Source organism: Hirundo rustica, chromosome 13, assembly GCF_015227805.2.
Source record: "Hirundo rustica isolate bHirRus1 chromosome 13, bHirRus1.pri.v3, whole genome shotgun sequence".
Classification (NCBI taxonomy): domain Eukaryota; kingdom Metazoa; phylum Chordata; class Aves; order Passeriformes; family Hirundinidae; genus Hirundo; species Hirundo rustica.
Genome location: NC_053462.1, coordinates 3,449,807 through 3,467,974, shown reverse-complemented (window position 1 = coordinate 3,467,974; position 18,168 = coordinate 3,449,807). Strand labels below are relative to the sequence as shown.

At 46.6% G+C, this 18,168-nt stretch overlaps 1 protein-coding gene across 2 annotated transcripts in view; it reads left to right on the top strand.

Moving 5' to 3' along the window:
• The first annotated feature begins 225 nt into the window (after window positions 1–225).
• Window positions 226–18,168, top strand: part of ZNF592 (zinc finger protein 592) — a 35,750-nt gene continuing 17,807 nt past the window's right edge. For both annotated transcript variants that reach the window (XM_040076918.2, XM_058422343.1), the window contains exons 1-2: window positions 226–306; window positions 4,016–6,336. In XM_040076918.2, the coding sequence (XP_039932852.1) occupies window positions 4,024–6,336 (2,313 nt within the window). In that variant the 5' untranslated portion in view covers window positions 226–306; window positions 4,016–4,023. The remainder of the gene's footprint in view (window positions 307–4,015; window positions 6,337–18,168) is intronic.

Here is an 18,168-nt window from a genome sequence, read left to right as displayed (position 1 = left end):
GAGAGGGCGGCGGGACCGGACCGGGCCGGGGACGGCTCTGTCAGGAGCCTCCCAGAGGGGGAGCGGGGCGGAGGCCCGGGGTGGTGAGTCCCGGGGGAAGGGGGAAAGGGAAGGGAAGGGAAGGGAAGGGAAGGGAAGGGAAGGGAAGGGAAGGGAAGGGAAGGGGGGGCGGTTCCGCTGTGCCCGGCCCGCCCCGTCCCGCCCCCGGCCCCACCCGCTGCCGCCGCCGCCATGTTGCGGCCGTTGGTGCCCGGTGCGGGGTGAGGCCGCGCGGGCCCGGTGGGCCCGGAGGAGCTGCCTGCGTGGGTGAGTGCTGCCCGCCCGCCCGGGCCCGGCCGCGCCGGGCCCGCCCCTCCCGCTGCCCTCCGCCCTCCCTCCCTCCCGCCGGCCCCGCGGCCGGGCGGTGCTGCCGCCCCGCGGGCAGGGCGGGCGGCCCCGCCGCCGGCGCACCGAGCCCCGCCGCCCGCACCGGCTCTTCCGGCCCGCAGGCCGCCACCTCTCCCCATTCTTCAGGTCCCTGCCCCGGATCGGCTGCGGTGCCCGCGGCGGCCCGGCCCGGCCCGGCCCGGCGGCGCCGGGACAAACTAAGTTCGGGGGGCGGCCCACGTGCGGCGGGGCCGGGCCGGGCCGGGCTGTCAGCGCGGAGGGCGGCGGGGCCGGCCTTTGTCTCGGGTGGGGACGGCGTGGGCTGGGGGTGGTGTGTGCCTGTATGTGTGTGTGGGTGTGTGTCTCTCTGTGTGTAGGTGTGCCGCGGGCCGGACGAGTCCCCAGCCCAGCGGCCCCGTTCTCACCGAGAGCCGCACCGGGCTCGGGAAACTTTCACGGGTGTCACAGCCACGGGTCCCGCCTGCCGCCGAGCCGCCCTCCGGTTTAGCCCTCGGCCAGCTGCGGCTGCCCCGCGGCTTCTCCGCAGCCCTGACAGCCGCTGCGTGACCGCTTCCCCCATCCCCTGCCTTCCCCGAGCTCTTGCTAGCCCTGCCTTTCCCATGGGATTCCAGTGTCATGCAGTCTCTGCATCCCCTCCCGGAGACACCGGCCCGGTTTGCGCAGGCCTTGGTCGATGTTTTCCCTCGTACACTGTTGTTTTGCAGAATTACCAATATTTAGTAATGGCAATGTACGTAATAAATAATCCCCTACAGCAGGGGGTTGGAACTAGATGACCGTAAAGGTCCCTTCCAACCCATTCTTTGATTAATTTCCTTGGTGTGACTAGGGTTTCTTGCTTCACTATTAAGTGGCAGTCTCAAACCTCCTCCCTAGTTTGAAAGGTGCAGAGCATCTACTTCCAATCTCTGGAAGTCCCTGGGAATAGCACTGCTAGCAAAAGGTTTGTATGGAATGAGTGCAGGATGTGGGTCCTGTGGTACCTCTCCTTGACTTCAAAGCTTATCCGTAGCACACGGCCCTGGGATTTCACATCCTTCCTTCCCCAGGGTTTTTTTGGATGGCTTGGAGCCTTCTAGGTTTCTTGATTCCTGGAGAAATGTGCTATAGTGAGGTTGAGTTTGCACACTGAAATACATTCTTTACTCCATAAGTCCTTCCTCTTTGCTCATTTTATTCACCTCTTCTACAGCTTCGCAAATCTCAACCTCTATGTTTTCACTGGATCCCAAGCTTGGGTTCTCAGTCCTTTGCACAAGAATGATGGCGTAAGGAAAAGGTCTTTATTTTCAGCTTTCCTCACAAACTAGTTTACATAATTTCCTTTAATATTATCCTTTTTCTGTTTGTTATCTATAATCAGAGGTAAACAGTGTTAAATCAAAAGTTTAAATTTATGTTATTTAAAAATCGCTTCTGTCGATAAGGTACTTATTCTCTAGAATCTGGATCAAAACCTGCTTTATTCTGAGAAAGTGTAGCTTTGTGTATGACAAGTTTAAGATGCAGTTTTGTGGTCAAATACTTAGGTAGAGACTTGTGCCCTCATGATTGCAAAGGCAGTAAAATGGTGTTTTATGAGACTCAAAAATGAACACAAATGCTTCTGAAAAAGCAAGTTTTCATCCAAGAAAAGGATATTTTGAGATGCTGCAGATACGTGGGATTTATTTTGTCTTGCATTTTAAAACACAGATGCGGAGAGGTGTTCCAGAGTGGGAAGGGGAAGGTCAAGAGTGATTGGCAGGCTCATTTTTCTCTGTACAAAACTCCAGCATGCCAGGTTATGGAATGAAGTGTCTTCCATGAGGAAGGATTTGTGTGCCAGAAATTTTGGGAGCTGCGTGGTGCTTAGCTCTCTCCCAGCTGGTACAAGTTTTCCCACCCAAAGGAATGGGAAGTTTCAGGTCCATGCCTTTGCCAACTACAGTAATCTGTGCTCTTTCCAAAGTCCTTATCAAGTGCTGGGGATGTGGAGTGTGTGGATAATTTGGGCTTCCAGGGATTTCATGCCCAGCTGTGATTCCTTGAGGGACGTGGTTGTAAATTATTGCATAGCCCTCTTTGGACCTTCGTATTTGTGGTTTAATTTAATAATGAGTTTCAAGTTCAGCCACAGCGAGCCACTTTTAAGCCAAGTAAATCTCTGTAGAGTGTTTTGCAGTAGATTAACCAAAGCAACACCTCTGGGACTTGTCTGGAGGAACGACTGAGCTAAAGCTCAAAGACCACTGTGTCCCTGTGCTCCACTCTGAAGTGATTTCTCCTGGCCCAGGAGTTGTTCCCCATTCCAGCAGCCTGGCCAGAAGGGTTGAGCTTTGTTTGGTTTGCGTGTGATGCTTGACAAACTTCTAAACTGAATTGTCAATAACAACGGCAGCCTTAAATCAGGCCCCTTTTGGGAAGGCATCAGATGGCTTCTCTTTCCCCCTCTGCCTTGTCCCATGGTCCTCCTCTCTGCCTGCACCTCTGCTCCCAGTTCTTCCCTGCTGTCCTGGAATCCTGCCACCCCCTCAGTCTCGCTTGCTGCTGGCTTTGGCAGTGTTGTTGCAGCCCAAATCGAGTGTGGCAGGACTTACCTTGCCTGTAGATGCTCCTTGCCAAGCAGGAACTGGTGCCCTGCTAGTTCTGTTGACACATTTTGTTTTCTTTCCCCTCCCCTACATACAGCATGCACCAGTTCACATAAATTTGGGGTTTAAATAAAATATATTCAAAGAATGACTCATGAAATGTTTGTGAAGTCTCTGTATTGTACCAGCTTGAAAATATTTTGGTATCCAGTATCCCTGACAGTAGTGAACACAAATGTTCTAGTAATTCTCTGCTGTCAGTTTTCATGCATCTCATCAGAGCTTGATTATTCCTGTTGTAGGTTGCTGTGTTGAGTGTTCCAAGTCCCCATTTCCTTTCTGAAGAGCTTAGAAAGAAAGAGCTGGCTGGGAACACAATTCCTTCTTACGATTTGGCTATAGTTCTTTATTCTGTCTTTGGACGGTTTTTCTTCACATCCTAATTAAGGCTTGCCCCTGTTTCAAATAACCATTCTTGGAACTGTTGTATTGAAATATTTGCTGAAGACTTCTATTATTTAAATTGCTCAGAGTAGGGAGTCATCTCACTTTTCAGGTCTGTGTCTCTTGGGCCACCTGTCTGCCCCCTGCCTCTCTTCCTTGAGGAAGGACTGAGTTCTTCAAATGTGACAATCTGTCGAGAAATCAGCAGCGATTGCTGCCTGTTGGCCCTACAGAAACCGCAGCCAAACAAAAAAAAAACCCAAACCCTCTAGCTAATATACTTCAGAACCTTCTGTTGAGCTCATGATGGTGGCTGGCTTTGAATTAGTGATGCACCTGACAGGTTGAAAAGACAGCCCCTGCATGAGCTTGGTGTAGTTTCAAAGGTCGTGCTTGTACCAGCTCTGTTCTTGGGGATCCTGGGGTAAGGGCGTGCTTACTGTCTCTCAACATGCTGCTTGAAGCACCTCTGAGGAGCAGCTCTGCCCACACCCTGGGCTTTGGGCACCTGTGATTTTTGTCACAGAAGATGTTGATGCACACGCATCTTACAAAGTTTGTCCATGGGGAAAACGTACTTGACAAAGTATTTTTTGTGCTTTCAATTGTAGCTTTCATCATGGGGGACATGAAAACCCCCGACTTTGATGACCTCTTGGCTGCTTTTGACATCCCTGATCCAACTAGTCTCGATGCTAAGGAGACCATTCCTTCAGCTGGGGAGGAGAGTGAGAACCACCTGAAGTCATCGGGAATGTGCATCGATGAGAATGTGTCCCTGTCACACTCTCTGCCTGCCTCTGATGCACCTGTTGTGAGTGTGATCGTGAAGAACACAAGTCGCCAGGAGTCTTTTGAGGCAGAAAAGGAGGGGAATCACCTTGGAACTGGTCTGTTACACAATGGGTTTCGTGGCTCTGATCTGCCAGCTGAGGCTCATGCTTTAGTCCATAATTATGGCAAGTTTGAGTCAACTTTTATTAATGGTGACAGCTCGAGAGGTTACTCTGATAAACTGGATGAGTCCAAGTCAGAGCCTTTGCCAACATTTAGTCAGTTTAGCCCCATTTCCAGCCCTGAACCAGAAGATACATTCAAAGAGAACAGTATTGGGGATAAACCCAAACATGTCCAAACTCCCTATTTTCCACCACCTTCAGTATACGTACCAACAGGGGCTTCAGTCCTAGATCATCTCAGGAAGGTGCCAGAGCCCGAATTAAGCATGTTTGATCAGTACTGTAAAAAGGAACAGAAGATGGAAATCCACTCCCAGCCAGAGAATCGGCTGGAAATGAGCAGGAGAGAACAAGACAGAGCAGTGGATAGGTTTGCAGAGTCAAGCAAGGACTTGTTAGATACCAGCAGCTTTCTTGGAGAAGGCTTGGTGTTTGGAGACCTCCCTCACAATAGTTTAGGAGACAGCAAGGGGTCTGTGCCTGAGCTGAACATGTCTTCGTCAATACCACCTCGGCAGAGGCTAAAGCCAGCTCATTCCAAGTTGTCATCCTGTGTGGCAGCGTTAGTAGCTCTTCAGGCCAAAAAGGTTGTGTGTATTCCAAAAAGCGATCAGCCAAATTTTACCAAGGAACCTGGTCCTTTTAAAGACGGGACGAAGGGAAGTCCAAAAATGCCCAAGTCGCCAAAGAGTCCCCGAAGCCCCTTGGAGGTGGTGAGGAAGGCTAGCAAGCAGCCTGAGAGTCCTCGGAGTGTGTGCAGCGACAGCAGTGGGAAAGGCTCTCCTTCCATGGCAGCTGGCTCTCCGCCAGCTATTCCCAAAGTTAGAATAAAGACGATCAAGACATCTTCTGGTGAAATTAAAAGGACTGTAACTAGAATTTTGCCAGAAAATGATGAGTTGGGCAAATCTTTGGAAGGGTCACCTGTGGAAACCTCTTCTGCCGAAGAGTTCATCAAATCTTTCCCATCCCCTGACACTAATGCAGTTACAGAAGGTGAGGCTGGCAGGAATTCAACCAAAAACGGGGCTGCTGTGGCTATCCAGCTGTCAAATGTAATGAGTCCTTACTCAGACAGTGTGAAAATGGATATTGCAAACAGCACATGTACCGTGTCCTTATCTCCACTGCCAAACTGCGGCGGCGGTGCCATAAAAGTGGGGGTCAAGAGGCAGCAGCAGGGTACCGTGACACAGCCATCCAACACCACCACCTCCAGCCTTCTTCCCAAAGCTGTGCACTTGGCAAATCTCAACTTGGTCCCCCACAGTGTTGCTGCTTCTGTTACAGCGAAGACATCGGCACAGAGGAGGAACCAGCCTCAGGTGACACAGATGTCAGTGCCGCTGGTGCACCAAGTCAAGAAAGCTGCTCCCATTGTCATGGAGGCATTCCAAAAAGTGCTACACAGTGCCAATCCAGTGCCGATATATACTCCGAACCTTAGCCCCCCGCCTGACGCTAGTATTAATTTACCTGCCTCTGGGTACTGTTGCCTGGAATGTGGGGACTCATTTGCCTTAGAGAAAAGCCTGACTCAACACTATAGTAGGCGAAGCGTTCACATTGAAGTCATGTGCACTCAGTGTTCAACTATGCTCCTTTTTTTTAATAAGTGTAGCTTGCTTAAACATGCACGAGATCATAAGAGCAAAGGATTTATCATGCAGTGTTCTCAGCTGCTCATGAAACCAATTTCCGTAGACCAAATGTTTTCACCTTCTCCTACAAGCTCTTCAGTCTCTCCAGCTCCTCAGACTTTGCTCTCGTCCTCTCCTCCACCGAAGTCCAGTGCTGCTTCAGGAGGTGGAGTAGGGATTTCTGCCAGCACTCAGCCAGCTTTGCCTCTCTACAAGGACCCACAGCGGCTAATCCGTCATGGACTTAAGTGTTTGGAGTGTAACAAGCAGGAGCAGGATTACACTTCTTTAGCAGCTCATTACCAGAGAACCTCAGAAGATAATGAGAGACTGGTAAGTCATCATTTTAATGTTATTAGTTAAATCTCTCTGAGTTTAAAGAGATTGTCCTCAAGGGGAAGAGTAGGCATTGTGGTGGCAAATGAGTCACTTTGCCTAAAAAAAGTGCTTATGGGGAGGATTTGGAATGCACATGAGGCCAGGTGTGGGTGCGTGTGAAGAGATGTTTAGTGTTGTTTGCTTACTTTCTTTCTACCCTTTGCCAGTGAAAAGAGCATAGTTAGGAGACTATGGAGATCCTCGAGTATCAGAGAAAGGTGATGGAGATGAAAGATTGCTTGGATGAGGCATGCAAAAAATCTCTAGGGGAGGATCAGCGGAGCGTTACCTGAAACAGGTTTTTGTGCTGTAAGCGTGGCTGGAGGAGATCTGGCGCAGTTTAATGTTACTTTTCCTGGAACTGGTGCCAGAACCTTTCGTGCAACGCATTGTGCATCAGGTGGTGTTGTTTCTCTTGGTGTGGTCAGCTGTGTATTGGACAGCTGTGGTGTGTGGGGCGAAAGGCTCACTCTGGCTACATTTGCCCTTTGGGTGGTACAGGGCGAGTGGGTGCCATGATTGCATAGCAGGGTTCAAGAGTCTTGGTGGGGGCTTCCTGCCCTCCTTCTGTGCTGCCCTGCTCAGGTCTCCACCACCTTTATGGACCTGGCTGGAACCCCCTTAAATTAAACTCCAGCTTAGGTTTCTCCTGTTGAAGAGAAGATGATTATTGTTGTGTACCAGGACCATACACTTTGTTTATGGCCTTTATTTTGGAAGACATGGTCAGTCTTGTTTAAGTGTTAACTAATCTGCAGTTGAAGAGGAGGAGGACTCCTTTCTCCTTATCTCTTTGGATGAGGTGAAAGTTTTCCAGGTCAGTGTGGTTGCCAGAAGGGCTACAAAAACCAGGACTCCATGCCATCAGTTGGGAGGATGACCACATCTCTGCTGTGGCTGTCAGAATACCTGCACTCTCCAGAGCCTCCCTGTGCCACTTGAATGGCTTGCAGGAGTATTGAGGTTGCTGTGGTCCCATTTAGATGCTTTGTTATCTTAAACTAATCAGCCACCAAAAAAAATAGATTATGGCTGAATGGTTTTGATGTTGTAAAAAATGGCGAGGCCAAAAGGGATCAGTGTGGCCACGTAATCAGGTTTCTTGCCTGAGGCAGGCCAGTGAGCACTGCACTCTGTCAACACCTGAACTTATTTTTCAACTCTAATGCTTTTTTTAGGAAATGTCAGCAGACTGGCATTAAAACTTCCAGGAGAAAGGATACAATGAGTGCTCCAAAGTGAGCTAAAATGTTAATCAGTGGCATTAAAAATGTACTTCCTATTTCTGATGTGGGATTATCAATTCAAGGGCTCCTTAAAGAGGAAAAGAATGTGTTATAGTAAGTATTTTTAGCTTGTAATCAAATAATTTATTCTGTAACTTAACCAAGAATAGAGTTTACGCCTCTCACTTCAAGTAATTCTGCTAGATGTGAGATTATTTTTGTGGCATTTTTCTAAAGAGAAGCACTGGAAAAAGAGGCTGCTTTTGAGCTTCTGAAACCAGTTCCTCCCTGTTAGATCCTCCCATGCTTACACTCCACAGGATGCAGGCACTGCTCTGGGAGTCCTTTTCCACCTTGTGTGTCTGGATTTAGCAGTAGCTGATGGAAACCATCCCACTGCCTTTTACCAGGTCCCAGGTGTTTGGTGTCACTGAGCTGAGGGGTAAAAGGATGGGTGAAATTCAGTGGTCTCTTAGGGGTCCCTGATTCTCTGAGCTGTCCAAGGGAAAAGGTAGGGATGACCTTCACATCACGTGTCCCACATGGACAACGCAGTGTAGCTCCCAGCTCCCAGCTCTGAGAAGCTGAAGGTTTTGTATATAGGGTATTAATTAATGTAATACTACTAATCATGGTGTGAGAAGGTCATAGGTGAAGCTGTTGAAATATGTGTCATGAACAGGAGAACATGGCCACCCCTTTCCAAGACAATACCCTAACTCTGCATTTAGTCAGTTCCTTGGGTTGTTCTTTCTGCTTTGGTCAGAAGAAAGAGAAATTTTTGTATAGGCAGGAGGGGGTCAAGTGACTGATTTTGCGAACACTTTCTTATGTGGTAGAAGCGGCTAAAAACTCTGGTTTCCATCTGCAGAGTTCCAGGGCACATTTTATTGTGCAGCAATAGAAATTGGGTGCAGAGAAATTCCTCCCTGTGATGGGGTGAGGCTGTGGCATGGGTTGCCCACAGAAGCTGTGGCTGCCCCATCCCTATAAATGTTCAAGGTCAGGTTGGATGGGGCTTGCAGCAACCTGGCATTAAATTAAATTAATTTAATTTAATTTAATTAAACCTGGTCTAGTGGAAGGTGTCCCTGCCCTTGGCAGGGGCTGGAACGAGATGGTCATCAAGGTCCCTTCCAGCCCAAACAAGTCTGGGATTCTCTGATTTCTCTGAAACTGTGTTGCTGAGGAAGGCATTGATGTAACACCTGTAGTGAACGTATCTTAGTGCCCTGGTTGTGATTCAAAACCACTATGTCCACAGGGCAGAGGGTGTTGATTTATATACTGGTGCATCTAATTAAAACCACACTCCGCACCAGTTGTTGTGCTTGATCCACAGCACGCTGCCGTGGTGGGACAATCTGTCAGGATGCAGAAGTAGTATTAATTGTTGTGGGCAAACTTGGCTATGAACCACATCCCTAGATTTCAAGAGACTAATTACCTAGAGTTTTATCATAATCTTGTGCATTTTGAATAAAAACTGTGTATTTCTTCCTCCATACCTGATATCTCACTGTGTTGGAATGCTTTTTTAGAAGTGGTGGTATGGGGTATGATTGCCTTTCTTAAAGACAGCAAAAAAACTGCGCTCTGATAATTTGGAATTTTTTTGTATTTTTTAATTTCTTATTCAATCTCAGAATTCAGGCACAAACTCTTTGCCATGCCTCACTGAGAAACAAGGAAGTACTAATGCTTTCCACAGAAAGACCTGGCTTGATTTCTGCCTTCTGAGGAGCTTCAAGAAGTAGTAGGGACAGGTCCCTTTTGTATTATGGCCAGAGCTTTTAATCTGTGACTGTTCAGATGTTTGGTACCAGATTGTTCCTAAAAAATGAGGATGCTTGGAAAGGGTAGGTAAATGTATAATGGAAAGAGCAACTTCAGCTGAAGGGAAAGGGTGAAAGCAATTTATCTGCAGTACCTAGATTCATGCTAGAAGATGGAGACCTGTGGAAAATAAGCCAGGTGATTTTTTGATCCATGTTCTTGGAAGCTTTTCTGTTAAATGACACCAAATCTGGATGCACATCCAGTGTGACCGTAACTTGTGACACCAAATGGGCTTTGAAGTGCTCAGTTATGGTGCTTTCAACTCAAAAACTGTTTTGGACACGGCTTTGGTGTGGCACCTTCCTATGAAGGAAAGGCTGATCCAACAAGGTTGATGGAGAAAAGAAATAGCAGGAAGGAGACTTATTTTTCGGTATGCTGTTTTCAGTTACCCAGAAGCTGGAGGATGAGCACCTGTGATAAGAGGCAGGAATGATTGGATTGGATAGGGGGAAGAGCCTAAGCTGGTTCTGCTCCATGGCACAACTTACCCTGTGCTGAGACTTAAGACTTTTCACTTCAGTTGGAATTTCTTACCATGACTTTGTGGATTACTCTGACATTTTCAGGTTTCCAATAGCTGCTTGAAAGGGGATTGTTGGGTTTTCTCTTTCTTCCAGATGATGGCTTGGGAAACACCTGGTGTTACATTCCTACATGGCTGTGGGTAAATCCCACATAAATAGGATGGATAATGGGTAAATGACTTTCTTAGATGTGGCCAAAATGTGAATGGCATGGCTGGGTCACAGTTCTGTTGCAGGAAGGAAGAAAGATAGGGATGTGGTCTGGACTGCAGGGAAAGGAGGAGATTTGGACAAGTGGGAGGAAGAGAGGGTGATGATGATGTGGTTGAGAGGGTGCTGTGGTTTTCTAAAGGAAAAATGATGGAGAGCTTGACCTTAATGTTGTATTTTTAAACAAGTGTGTGATTGCAGTTGCTCAGAGTACAGCAGGGTTTATTTTGGTACAGAATATGTGTAGGATGAAGGCAGTTCCTCCCAGCTGAATACCGAGGTGAGATGGGATCTCCGTGGCTTGCAGGGAGGATAGAGGCTTGAGTAATCCACTTCAGAAACATCAAGAACTGGATTTATTAGATGTCTGTTTAGAATGGATCATCTTAATGGATCAGAGTGACCTGGCCTTTTGTTGGCAACTAGTGAGGCCAATTCTGCAATTTTTACAAGCTTGTGAATCAAATTGCTTAGTAGGGCCTGTGTACTGCTTTTCCATCACTGAACTGCAAGAAGGAAGCAGTACAGGAATTTGAATAGCTGGTAGGTTGGATTTGTTGAACTGCTCTCTTAGTAGGCATTATACTTGTCCAGATGTTTAAGAGGTGGTACCAGATGTTTCATGCAACTTCAGTTCTGTTTGGTCTGATACAGTGTATTCTAGACCAATATTTTTGGGAGGCAGCTGGGGGGAAGGATATTTAAGTAGATATCGTTTAGGCCAAATTAATCTTTATTTTTGGAATAGAGAGTTTATCCTCATCTCCTTGATGTTCAGTGAGATGGTTCTTAGACTACTGCATGAAGAATGGATATACTGGAGAGGTTGGATTATGAGGTTGGAGCAGAATCAGGTAAATGCCCAGAAATAGATGCAAATGGGATCAGGTTTTTATGAGATCTCCTGAGGTATCTCAGGAGGTATTTTATGAGATCTTTTGGGCATCTGTAGAGTTAATGATTGTGTTAAGGAGACCTTAAGGAGGATGACTGTGTTAAAAAAAATTGCTGAACCAAACTAACAAAGTAAGAAGTCATGGAAAGTGGGGGGTGTTTTACAGGAGGACCTAGATGATCTTGAAGACTGAGTAGGAATGGTATGAAAAGCAACCAAAGGCAGAATTTTTGGTCTCGGGAAGTCTTTGAATGACTGAAGTGACACAGCTGTGCGGGAGACTTACGTCAGTCTTCAGCACCAGTCAGGGCTGTGGTAATGCTCCCTCTTGCTAGAAATAACTGAGCTGGAGAGGAGTGTATTGTTTTGTTTATCAGGGTAGACTGCAATAAGTGAGAGAAGAATGACCAGAAATGGAAATATGATCTCTTAAGGGGAAATTAAAACCCCTTTACAAGGTTAGCTTGGAAAAGGCTTGGTAAATGAGGGTGGGTCTCCTTCAGCACTGAAGCAGCCAAAGGATTAAGGTGAGTATAGTGGCACTTTTTTTCCCCACCACAAACTAAATCTGCCCTCAAGAAGTATTTCCTGTACTCACAGGAATTGCTCTGGGCAATTCATCAGCTGTTAGACAGTTTTCAGAGCTCAAATTACAGGAGAGGAACAAAGCCCCTGCAGCTCCTGGTGCCTGCATTTAGGACTTTAAAGAGTGTCCTCTGTATCCTCTCACCCTGTATCTGGTGTGATCTTTGTAGAAAGGAGCTTTTAAATTTAGGGGCAATAATGATGCAAGAACGGACTGAAATAGATTTACATAGAAAATCAGGGGACAGTCTGTAATCATCAGGGGAATGAATTCTCGAAGAGCTTTGCAGCAGAAGTAACGGAACAAAAGACACAATCTGGTTTTGAGACTGGTTTTTGAGAGCTTATTTGTTTTCTTGGTAAAGAGAGGCCAGTGCACAATAACATACGCAAGAATTAAAAGTACTTCCTGACCCTCTCGGGCATAATTGTCCATCTACTGGCAACCAGAGATATTTAATCCTTTTTTCTTTTCCTTTCTTATTTGGCTTGACCACCAAAAATCCACCAAGGTAGCTAACAACTTGAATAAAGTACAAAATATAAACTCGGGACCTCTGAATTTTCTTGAACCTTTTGTTCTCCTTTTTTTTCTTGTTCTTTTCTCTCTTTTTTTTCCAATAAGAATTTTTCAATGAGTTGTGACGTGTCCTATTTATGTACCACCTACACGAGAAATTGAAAAGCAATTTTATTGCTGCCTTTTCTTTTTCTTCTTCCTTCCCTGTCTTAAATCAATGCTTTATAATTTATTGGATAAAACTTGCCAGGAGCTAGTAGAACCACATGCTGCCCTGATAATTTCCCAGCAGCAAAATAAGAAAGGCAGCAGCTGTATTTTTCCTGTTTTTCTCTTCCTTCCCCCCTCCAAGTTCATGTTTTAATTTAGAAAACAAGAGGGTTGAAAATCAGCAAAAAATTCCCTTGACCCCATAAAGCACTGTTTTCTCCCTGTCCCAAAACAAGAATGATTAATGCAGTCCTTAGATACTAGCGAGGATGGATTTTGTTTTATATGGAAATTTTCCCTGTGGATTTTGTAGAAGCAAAGGGATGGAAGATGTCATGATGAAAGCATATTTGGGAAATGGAGCTCCAGGCAGGGATCTCTGGGAGTGAAGACAGAGTGGCAGGGTAGCAGAGCCTGCACCTAAGGCCAAACCAAAGCATCAGGATGAGGAGGAAAGGCTGGTGAGGAAGAAAAGCTGGGATGCGGCTCCATTATCTGCTTAAATCAGTGTGTGCGATCTGTTGCTGTGAGGCAACAATCCCACTCTCTCCTCCTTCCCCACCCACCCGTGCTGGCTCCTGGTGTTCCTGCAGCCCCCAGAGGACTGAGAACAGCTGGAGGGAAGAGGATAAGGAGCAGGGCTGTGAACTGGGGGCCAGGACGTGGCTGAGAGTGAGGAGGAGGGGACAGCTGGAGATAGGGGGGTTGTCCTGGGTAGGATGGAGATGGGGATGGAAGCTGGTGTCTGCTGGCACTAAAAGAAAGTTCCCCAATATGGTTTCATCTTGCTCCTGCATTCTTCTTCCAGCTGGGCACCTGTGATGCTGCCCCAGGCGACCTGGAGTTGAGTTGTGACTGCAGAGCTCTGTGGGTGACAGGCAGGGGAATGAGAGCCCAGGTAGTGGTGATGGTCTGCTCAGTCCTGCTGTGAGAAGGTGCCCTCTCAAGTGTCTAATGCTGCTGCAAACACTGTGGGCAATAAACACAGTCTCCAATCCAGAAAAGCCATGGCTGCTGCATCCCTGACAGTGTTCCAGGCAAGGTTGGACAGGATTTGTAGCAACCTGGTCTAGTGTCCCTGCCCATGGCAGGGGGTGGAATGAGATGAACTTCAAGGTCCCATTCAACCCAGACCATTCTGTGTTCTGTGATCTGTGTGCAAGACTCTGGTTGTGTTAGCATCACAGGACAGAGATGTGTTGCATGACTGGAGTGTTGTGATGGAGCGACACAGGCTCTCTGGGAAGGACAGGCCAGGAAGACAAGAAATTGGGGTGCAAGGTGAGAAGAAAAAGGCAGAGCAGGGAGGCTGTGAGATGATCGTCATGGTTGGGCAGGAATCAACCCTGCAGGGTGGAGGAAGGAGCTGGGGCCTTTAATGTCACCACTGTAAGAAAAGAGAGGGAATGTGTCCCATGTAGCATATGGGGTCACACTGGTGACTTGAAAGTGTGGATGTGAAAACTCATTTAATCCACTACACGATCGTTTTAGCAAGTGGGAGTTCAGATTTCTACTTGGAACCAAGTGCCCACCCAGCCTTCCTCCTCACACTCTTCCCCTGTGCCATCATGGAGTCCTTCCCATGGGAGAGTGTCTGTCACGAACAGCTTTGTCATGAGTCCTTTCCACAGGCTGCAGTTCTTCAGGATCTACTCTGGGATGAATCCTTTCCATGGAGTGCAGTCCTTCAGGAGCAGGCTGGAAGAGCATGGGTCTCCCATGGAGTCACAGGTCCTGCCAGAAAACTTGCTCCTGCACGGGCTGCAGTGTCCTTCAGGGCACATCCATTGTGGTCCTCCATGGATTAGAGGGGGACGGCCTGCGTCACCATGGATTCATGATGGTGTGCAGGGGAACCTGCTCTGGCATCTGGGCTTTTTCTCTCACATCTTCTCACTCCTCTTTCCCAGCTGCTGCACAGCAGCTTTTACCTTTTCCTAATCTGTTATCCCAGAGGTGCTGCTCAAGGGCTCAGTCTTGGCCAGTGACAGGTCCATCACAGAGCTCTGTCCCACACAATGGCAGCTTTTGGTGTCTTCTCACAGAGGCCACCCCTGCAGACCCTCTTAACCAAAACCTTGCCACGTAAACCTGGTACAGTGGGTCGAAAGAAAAGATGTGGAAACTGAAATTCTTGAAATTACGGATGAGATCAAAAGAGAAAAGAGCTACGGATTTTGCAAATTCAGAAGTAAGCTGGTTTGATGCAATATTGTCTAAGATCTATGATGCTAGTGGATTTTTCCATTGCAATTCCTCTTTGTTTCTCTAAGCTGTCAAGTTTCTAGATTTACACTGATGCTTTAACCAGGGATTTTTCCATGTACCAAAAATGCATTTTGTGTTTATTTAACAGCCTTAGTTTCCAGAGATAAGTTTTTATTGGAGCATCTTACTGAAGCTCAAGCATCCTGGTGTGTTGGGATGACTGAGATGAGTGTGTAGGGATTGGTCTTGGTGCAGGTAGGTCTGAGGGGGACACCGGATTTGGAAGTGTTGAAGCGTTAATGAGATTCAAGAATACAAACACAAGAGGTTGATGACCAAGGAGGTGGAATGCAGCAATGAGGCTGAGGATGAATAGATGTGAGGAGGGAGTGAGCTGAAGGTAGAAGAGAGAATAGATGGGAGAAGTTTGGGATTAAATGGATCATATCCTTTGGCTGAAGGTCAGGCAGGCTCCCTCAGTGGCATTGGCTCCTTAGGCTGACAAAATAGGCAGCTATGATCTAGGAAAATAACAATAACTTGTACTTGTATATGGTTAATTAGGATAGAATCTCTACATGAGAGTTCTACGTTTTTCTTCTTCAAATGAATAATCTTGAGTTTCTGTTGAAGGGGTATTTTTCACCCGTGAATTGAACATGTTAATGCAATGATGCATGTTCATTTAGAGAGAACCTGGGCAGAAGTATAGTTCAGTTATCACACTGTGTTTTCTGCCTGCTGCTTCTCCTCTCATTGGTAAAACGTTGTGTAGCAGTGCTGTAGCCTGGATGGTTGAAATAAGTAAAAAATAGCCCTCCAAGCATCTGGAGCTTGACTGTAGTGTGGCCCACAAACAGTCATCCCAGAGGGATGTGGGAAGGGAAGCACAGGGGGCAGAGATGAAGGTGTGCCAGCTGTGCCCCCAGAGCCAGCACATCACACCACCACAGTCAAAGGGATACAGGCTGCTGGCTTTGATCCCAGCCAGGCAGTGAGGGAGTGCCACTGAGAAGTTAAAGGTTAACTTCAAGTAGTAATTGGTCACTATTTTTTTTTTTTTAATAGCAAGAGGATCCTGCTAATCCCTGTTTGTGATCCCTTGGCTGCCCCTGCAGCTCTGCCTGAAGCAGAAAAATTATATCTTGCAAAAGGCTGGATTTGGGAAGAACTGGGGCTTTAGGGCACCACTGGTAGGGGATTTTTGGTTTGAATATGTTAGGGCAAGCATTCTTTAAAACATTAGCAGTCTGCAAATACAGTTTCTGTTCCCCTATGACTGTTTAACTTTGAGCCCTTAGTTTTTTTTTGGTTTTTTTTAAGAGAGAATTTGGCTTGTGAATCTTTTTCCTAGCCCTGGTTCCATGCCATAGGGTTGGTGCCTAAGTGTTTTTAACTGAAGCTCCATGGTGATCATGTCAGGGTGGACCCTTGTAGTCTGGGGGCAGCTCTTAAGTAGATGTGGACTTCATCATCATCATCACTTAACTCTGGAACAGCAAAGAGACTAAAACTGTTGGGATGTTTCTTTGCTCATGCCAGTTCTCCTTCCACAGGCATTGTCCGGGACAAAACTGTGTGTTACTATAAATGCCCTGATTGGCAAACACCTCTGTGACTGCAGGGTTGGGTTTAAAAGACAGACTTTTTTTGAGTAGTATATTTTTTCAATCTGCAGTGTATCTCAGTGAATATTTAATTCTTTTTTCCCCTTTGAAGAAGCTAATGAGTAAAAATGGGAATCAGCTCAAGTATTCCAAAATGGCTGAGCTTCTGAGCATTTGTCTGTGTGTGGATGTGACTTGTGGAAGAAAAGCCCAAATGAAATGTGGCAGGCAAACCAGAATTAAAGAAAAATTTGTAATAAATAACTCTTGATTAAAGCGTAGGCTATGGGAGTATATGAAAAACACAGACATTACACAACTCAATCCTGTCCTGGTAACATGTTTTAGAAATAACTGACTAATGAATGTCTCAAATTGCTGCCAGACTTCTTTGAAAAGTCATGGAAAACTAGGAGAGAGATAAAAATGTGACATCTGGAACCAAGTTATAATTTCTCATATGAAGCAGAAGAGTTGCAAAAGGAAGAACCTCTCTGTGTCCAAGACGAAGTGTTTGTTGGGGAGCCCAGCTTGGCTGCACACTGGCTCCTGACAAGGGCAGCAGCTCCTGGTACAAAAGGGATGAGCAGAACCTCCTGTAATCCTCCTGGATGGGATCTCTGGCCTCATGTCTTCTGCAGGTGTTGAGAAAAGGATGATCTTGAGCAGGAGGATATCAATTACATTTTTTTTTCCTCTTGCTGGAACCTTCCTCAGCTCTAGTATGTTCCTTGCTTGGTTCATTTGATTACTCTCAGCCCTGCATGTTCTTTTTTGCAGGCAACCCTCGTGGTCAGTCCTTATCTTTAACATGCTGAGTTACTGGGTTATGATCATCAATCTTTGCTGTTTAACTTTCCCAGATACTTTGAGGTTATTTCGAAGAACCCAAATGCCAGCAGAACTTCCTGGGGGCCTTGCTCTGTCAAAGGACTGCTCATTCTTTTCTTCTAACCACTTACTTAGCCAAGCAAACCCCTCTTATGTGGTGGTACCTTAGTTTCCTCAAAATCCCGTTGTGAAGATGTTGCAAAGCTCTTTGGGAAATCCAGGTAGCCTGACCCATTGCAGCTCAGAGCTTCCTTACCCATGTGGTTGTTGACTCCTCTGGGGAGCCCAGATTGTTCCATGTGCCCAGAAGGGAGAAGCTGCATTGACTTTTCCCAAGTCCAGAAGAAATGCTGCTTAAGGATGAGTGTTTCCTTATTCTTGCTCACTTATCCTTGTGTCTCATCTCTCTTCTTTGTCTATTTACTGCCCAATGTCTTGACTCTTCTACAAGACAGTCTGAATTTGGAGGCTTGGGCTGGTTTATGTCCCCCCTATGGTGTGTGGTGTCAGTGTGGGAATCCTTCTAGCTCCTTCCGTGGTTTCTGCAGGAGCAATGAATTAATTTAGCCTTATCCTCACCGAGTCTTGCTTTTTATTCCTTTATCATGTGTCCACACTTTCTGGCAGGCTTTCTACCAGGCCTAAAGTAGATAACCACGATTTTGGTGCCTCTTGCTCACAGTCCCCAAACTTTTCTGCCATATGGTTTTAGCATGGCTCCCTGTGGAGGTGACAGGACCAAGCTGCTCCTCTGACATCCCCAGGCAGCAGTGCCCAGCTGTGGAGCTCATCAAATACTGAGTGGTTTTGGCATATTTTGGATCCAGCACAAGAACACACAGAGTGGTGAAAATTCAGGTTTTCAAACATGTGCTGATTGATTTTGGGAGCAGTGGGTATGACATGCCAGGGAGGAAGAGGTGAGCCTCAAACTGACTTAAAATCAAAACTAAATTGGCTTTGACAAGGCAGGATCTGGAGAGAGTGTTTCTCACCGAGTTACTAGGGCAAAGGTGCTTTCAGCTTGTGGTTGTGCTGACTCTGCCTTACATACTAGTTGAGATCACAGCAAGAAGAGTCCCATCTTAACAATGCCAGAAAGATAATTTTTCCATTGCAAATCTCA